Consider the following 6,907-nt stretch of genomic DNA (forward strand, 5'->3'; position numbering starts at 1 on the left):
TCAGGTGATCTGCCCACCTTGGCCTCCAAAGTGCTTGGATTACAGGCGTGAGCCACCACACCCGGCCAATCATAAAGCTCTTTAGTTGGTGGGCCCAATGATTCACACCTGTTTATAATCCCAGCACGTAGGGAGGCCGAGGCGGGCAGATCACCTGAAGTCAGGAGTTCAAGACCAGCCTGACCAACATGGAGAAAACCCGTCTCTACTAAAAATACAAAATTAGCTGGGCATGGTGGTGTGCCCCTGTAATCCCAGCTACTCGGGAGGCTGAGGCAGGAGAATCGCTTGAACCCAGGAGGCGGAGGTTGCAGTTAGCCAAGATCGTGCCATTGCACTCCAGCCTGGGCAACAAGAACAAAATTTATTCTCAAAACAAACAAAAAAACAACAACCAAAAAAAAAACTCTTTAGTCCAGTGACATCTGAGGCTTTATGTCACCATTTAGTATTTTGCCACAGGGTGAATCCATTCATTAGGCTGACCTCTTAAGTTTTGTAGCAGGATAATAGAAGTATATCGTAGATTGTTAGAACTTCATATTTCATTTTGCAACAAGAGACATTTTATAAATATGTGCCAAAACATAGGGATTTTTTGTTTGTTTGTTTTGTTTTTTTTAGGCAGGGTCTGGCTCTATTGCCCAGGCTGGAGTGCCGTGGCTCAATCGCGGCTCAGCGCAACCTCTGCCTCCTGGGCTCAAGCAATTCTCCCACATCAGCCCCCCAAGTAGCTGGGACTATAGGCAGCCACCACCACACCCAGCTAATTTTTGTCTGTATATTTTTTATTGATTTTTAAGCAAGCCATGCGTAAGGATAATTTTTGTATTTTTTTTAGAGACGGGTTTCACCATGTTGCTTGGTAAAAGAGACCAGAGGCTGGCTGGTCTCAAACTTCTGAGCTGAGGGAATCCATCCACCTGTGTCAGGCTCAGCAAGTGCTGGGATTGCAGGCATGAGCCACTGCGCCCGACCATGGTTGTTTTTTTGTCCCCTCATTGGGTAATGCTCGGGTAGCAAGCGGCATTGAGGGAGCCTCAAGGTCTGTCTGAGGGTGGGATTGCTGGCGGGGCGGACAGTGGCTTATCAAGTAAACCTGGCAGAATTAGGTCGGGGTCTCTCAGGAAGCTAATTGGATTTGGAGTTTTGGCCCCTACCTGCCTATACGGGAAAAGGAGTGGCCTTGGTCAGGAGTGATAGGAACATGGGATTTTCTAGGACCACATAACGCATGCTTGCCATGATCGCTGATGCTGTGCAAGCAGCCACAGGCCAGGATGTGTGTGTGCTGGTGGGCGGCAGGATTGTGTTGCTACCACATGCCAAAGAGAGGGGAAGGCCGCTTCTCCTGGGACAGGGCCTGCAGGCAGGCAGAACGCTGAGGGCAGTGAGTACAAAGAAAGGGAACACTAGCGAGGTCACTGACAGCGGGATTGCTCATGCAGAGCTGCTGGAGATTTCCACTCATTATCATTCTTTTTTAATCAAAAAGTATCGTTATCTGGGATCCTCTTTTATTTCCATATTCTCTGTTTTTCTGCACTGCTAAAAACACTTCTTCCTTCTGCCTGCATTAACCACAAGTAATCAGTCTGGTGGCTGGGGCTGGGGAGGCAGCAAATAGCCATTTCTGTGATATCCCTAGAGCGATCACATGGGCAGAGTATGCCTGAGCAGAGAATGGAGTTTGTCCGCTGCATTCCTAACCCGAAATAAAGTGCTGTCCTTATTCTCCTCCTGCAGGTCGGTGAGCTGGTAAAGGTTACGAAGATTAATGTGAGTGGTCAGTGGGAAGGGGAGTGCAATGGCAAACGAGGTCACTTCCCTTTCACACATGTCCGTCTGCTGGATCAACAGAATCCCGATGAGGACTTCAGCTGAGTAGAGCTCAACAGTTTTGCTGACACATGGGAACAATCTTTTTTTTTCTAACTGCCATCTATACAGTTTTCTTACAGATGTCAAAAGCAGTCTAGTTTATATAAGCATTCTGTTACCTGTGATCTTTTTTAGACTGAACGACTCCATTCCTAGTCTTACTTAGCACATTCAGGGTACGAACTGGAGGGCTGTGTGTTAGCTTCTGAAGTGGCGATTTGAGGAGGTAGTGGCAGTGCCTGTGTGTATCACGAGGGAGAGGTGTCTTGCCTCCTTTCTCTCAGGCAGTGCAGATCACCTGTGGAAAACCGACGGACAGGAAGGAGTGTTACACACTGCTTACCCTGATTTATTTGGTGGTTTTGTTTTCATTCTGGAACCATACTGTCGAATGGCAACAGACTGTTCCCTTCCACCCCCATGAAGTAATCATGCACCGTGTGAATAGTATCAAGCAGGACTGCTTTCATTTATGGGACGTGACCATCACATGACTCATTCTGACACTGCAGACCCTAAGAATTCTAAGAACACTACTAGAAGCATTTGTCTTCCTTCTTAGTCAGTGCTTCATACTTTTTCTTGGGATTCTTTTAGCCCTTGTCATTCTTTTCCCCCAAACCTATAAGTAGGTTAATTCCTAAGATGAGTTTGTATTTTCATTCCAGGTGAGAAGCAGGATGTACCGAGCACTTTATTCAGTGCATAGCTTTAAGCCAGTGTTGGATTCACTAAGTGGACAGCCAGTCTCCCAGCTCTCTGCCTTCCCCAAAAGGGTCGTGGTAGGTCACCCTTCTACAGCAGCTCAACAGAGTCCTAACTAATGGGATCCAGCAGGGCCGTTTCTGCCGAGTGCCAGTATCCTATCAGGAGACTTGGAATTCTTAGGTTCTGCTCAGAGTGGAAGGACCAGTCACCTCTAATATTCTGTGGAAGGTTTTGAGGCCAAATTCTGCCCTCTGTATTCTGTGCAACTTGTATAAAAGTCAAGTTAGTATTACATGAGTTTGGGGTAGGGTTAGTGCTTTGAAAAGTGTTTGAAGCAATGGTGATTACTTACGTATCCCTCATGTCTTAAGGGCACAGTGATGCTATTGAAGTACGTCACATTATAAACCGCCTTCATTTCTGGCTCTTCCTGTTCATGTTCAGGTTTCGTTTACAAACCCATTTAAGTATGGAATGATTTATATGGGGTCAGTGCTCTAAAAAATAGACAGATGAGACCAAAAATGATCTAGGCAATTTAGACTACGGCATGAAACTTCCAAGTTAGTTCTCAGTCCGTAAAGGCACTTAGTGGTCTGTGGTGTGGTATGACAGTAGAAACACCTTATCATTTGCTTTGGACCTCATTTTGGAAGAAGAATCTACCTTTCTAATTGTTCTGCATAGGTGAATATGATAAATTTGCATTCTTTGAACATTCACCAAATCATGGTATCCCAAGGACTGGCATGTTGCCTGACACACAGTCAACGTGCACATGTCTGTCTGAGTGAATGAGGAGACTGAGAAGCTGGTTACGTGGCACAGGACCCCCACATGGCCACAAGCAGACTGATGCGTTGACGCTAATTTAATGTATTTTTACCTCACACTAAGGTAATGCTTGATAAAGACATATTAGCACAGTGCTCTGCACACAGTGGGTGCTCAGTAATGTTGAGTGAACAAATCCCTGATACTAGATGTCATCCATCTGACTGCTCTGTTAACTTTCCAGTTAGAGCATAGATACTGTAAAATCCAGATACACCTTAAATCTTGTTTTCCTGAAAGTATGCCATCTAAAATATTTGTAGAAAAGCCTTGTCACAGCTGATTCGAATGTTCGTATTTCCTTTTCTTTCCACTTTGGTCTTGGCCTGTCTCGTGTCTCTTTTCATCATACGTAATCTCAGCGGAGCATGCAGCGCCTCTCACGTCCTGAGGCCCCTCAGTGGGCGTGGTCCAGAGCCACTGATGAACTGCTGGGTTCCATTGGGCTGCGTGTGGCAGTTCCTGCACCTCAAGAAATTAAAGGATGTCTTACACATGTCTTCCAAAAAAAAAAAGCAAATGCTGAAATCCTATTGGCAAAGTAAACTGAAATTGGCTGCTATATTTTATATAATCATTTCTGCAAATCCCGTTTTTTGAATACTAATATTTGACATGGTTAATTCTTATTAATTTGTTGGAATTGTTTATTGTTAATAATGCAAATAGATAATTTTTAATTATCCACAAGTAACATTTCACTATTAACGGTTTGAAATAGGTGATAAGCAAACCAATTTGAAATAAAGCGTAAACATGTGCCATTGTATTATAACACTATACACTTTCTTGACAGTTAAATTTAAAAAAATGTTTTTTTTTTGTAGCATGTATTGTATATGTTTATAGTATATGTAGTAAATAAAAATATGGCCAAATGTTTGGCTTGGTGATCTTTTGGAAAAAGTAATCTTTGAATATTTTTCACAGAAGAGCTAAATCTTGTTGCTGTTGTTTAGAGACGGGGTTTCGCTTCTGCTGCCCAAGCAGAGTGCAGTGACGCGACCTCGGCTGACTGCAGCTTTAGCCTCCGGGTTCAAGCAGGCCTCCTCCCTCAGCCTCCCAAGTGGCTGGGATTACAGGCACCCGCCACCACCCGTCCAGCTCATTTTTTGTATTTTTAGTAGAAATGAGGGTTCACTGTGTTGGCCAGGCTGGTCTCAAACTCCTTACCTCTGTTGATCCACCCACCTTGGCCTCCTAAATTGCTGGGGTTATGGGCATGAGTCACTGCGCTGTCAAGAGCTAAATCTTTATGCTTAGGGAATAGAAGGTGTGTGTCTTCAGCAGCCTACAGCCATATAATTAGATAAGCAATTATACAAGCTCTGTGGGTGCTTATTAAAGATGGGATTAATCAATGGTGATTTTGTATATATATCTATATTTGTGTGTATATATGTGTGTGTGTGTGTGTGTGTATGTATGGTTTTGTTTTGTTTTTGAGACGGAGTTTTGCTCTCGTTGTCCAGGCTGGAGTGCAATGGTGTGATCTCGGCTCACAGCAGCCTTCACCTCCCAGGCTCGAGTGATTCTCCTGCCTCGGCCTCCCGAATAGCTGGGATTACAGGCATGCGCCACCACACCCAGCTAATTTTGTGCTTTTAGTAGAGACCAGTTTCTCCATGTTGGTCAGGCTGGTCTCAAACCGCTGATCTCAGGTGATCCACGTGCCTTGGCCTCCCAGAGTTCTGGGATTACAGCCGTAAGCCACAGCACCTAGCCATTTTTTTTTTTTTTAAAAGACAGAGTCTTGTTCTGTTACCAAGGCTGGAATGCAGTGGTGTGATCCTGGCTCACTGCAACCTCTGTCCCCTGGGTTCAAGCGTTTCTCCTGCCCCTCCCTCCCAAGTAGCTGGGATTACAGCCACCCGCCACCATGCCAGCTAATATTTTTAGTAAAGATGGGGCTTCTCCCTGTTGGCCAGGCTGGTCTTGAGCTCCTGACCTCAGATGATCGGCCTGCCTCAGCCTCCCAGAGTGCTGGGATTACAGGTGTGAACCACTGCGCCCAGGCTCACTGGTGATTTTGTTTTTATTTTTTTTTTGAGATGGGAGTTTTTTTCTTGTTCCCTAGGCTAGAGTGCAATGGTGCCATCTTAGGTCACTGCAGCCTCTCCCTCATGGGTTTAAGAGATTCTCCTGCCTCAGCCTCCTGAGAGCTGGGATTACTGCGATGTGCCACCAGGGCTAATTTTTGTATTTTTAGTAGAGATGGGGTTTCGCCATATTGAACAGGCTGGTCTCTAACTTCTGACCTCAGGTGATCCACCCACCTCGGCCTCCCAAAGTGCTGGATTTCAGGCGTGAGCCACTGCTCCCGGCCATTGGTGATATTTTTAAGAGTCTCCATGAGTCATAAAATTATGATTCCAAGGGAGAATAAGAATTATTATATAAAGGTCTGAAAGCAGGCCAGGTGAGGTGGCTCACGCCTGTCATGCTATCACTTGGGAGGCGGAGGCGGGCGAATCACTTGAAGTCAGGAGTTGGAAACCGGCCTGGCCAACATGTTGAAACCCTGTCTCAGTTACTAAGATTTAGCTCTTGCCATGCACAGTGGCTCATGCCTATAATCTCAGCACTGTGGGAGGCCGAGGCAGGTGCATCACCTGAAGTTAGGAGTTCAAGACCAGCCTGGCTAGCGTGGTGAGACCCCATTTCTACTAAAAATACAAAAAATTAGCTGGGCAGGGTGGCACATGCCTGTAATCCCAGCTACTTGGGACGCTGAGGCAGGAGAATTGCTTGAACCTGAGAGGCTGAGGTTGCAGTGAGATTGTGCCACTGCACTGCAGCCCTGCCTGAAACAAACATCAAAACCCACACATTGAGTGGTGTGGTCTGCAGTATTCATGCCAACTGTCATATTTTGTGACCTTGACTTCCAGGTTAAATTCTGTTCCTCCTACAGGTATGAAAAGATGAGAGGGGCAGTAGAGAAGAAAATGTGAAAATAATCATTAAACCTGCTGAGTTTGACAGGGGAGTCCAAGAATTCCGAGTGCTGTTGCCACCCATGTCCTGAAGATGTTGCAATGGGAGAGAAGGTAGAGGGGAAAAAACAGCCATCTAGAAGTGAAGCTCAAAAACAGCAGGCCGGGCGAAGTGGCTCACGCCTATAATCCCAGCACTTTGGGAGACCGAGGTGGACAGGTCACCTGAGGTCAGGAGGTCGAGACCAGCCTGAGCAACATGGTGAAACCCTGTCTCTATTACAGATACAGAACTAGCAGTCATAGTGACATGCACCTGTAATCCCAGCCACTTGGGAGGCTGAGGCAGAAGAATTGCTTGAACCCGGGAGGTGGAGGATGCAGTGAACTGAAATCACACCACTGCACTGCAGCCTGGGTGACAGTGTGAGACTCCGTCAAAAAACAAGGTAGAATTGGCCTGAGCCTGGGACTGCATCCTTTTAGGAGCCTTGGAACATACCAAGGAAAAAAGGAGAAAGCTAGATACCATCCTCAAAAAATGGAAG

At 45.9% G+C, this 6,907-nt stretch overlaps 1 protein-coding gene across 4 annotated transcripts in view; it reads left to right on the forward strand.

Annotated features, from left to right (window-relative positions):
* The window catches only part of CRK (CRK proto-oncogene, adaptor protein), a 40,386-nt gene extending 36,070 nt beyond the window's left edge, over positions 1-4,316 (forward strand). For 2 of the 4 annotated variants that reach the window (XM_017541682.2, XM_017541685.2), the window contains exon 3: positions 1,747-4,316. In XM_017541682.2, the coding sequence (XP_017397171.1) occupies positions 1,747-1,884 (138 nt within the window). In that variant the 3' untranslated portion in view covers positions 1,885-4,316. Of the gene's footprint in view, positions 1-841; positions 932-1,744 lie in introns of all 4 variants that reach the window. The other 2 variants (XM_017541684.2, XR_005202366.1) reach the window with 2 other exon arrangements.
* The last annotated feature ends 2,591 nt before the right edge of the window (positions 4,317-6,907 follow it).

The sequence above is a fragment of the Cebus imitator genome, unplaced genomic scaffold (genome assembly GCF_001604975.1).
Source record: "Cebus imitator isolate Cc_AM_T3 unplaced genomic scaffold, Cebus_imitator-1.0 Scaffold136, whole genome shotgun sequence".
NCBI classification, from domain to species: Eukaryota; Metazoa; Chordata; class Mammalia; order Primates; family Cebidae; genus Cebus; species Cebus imitator.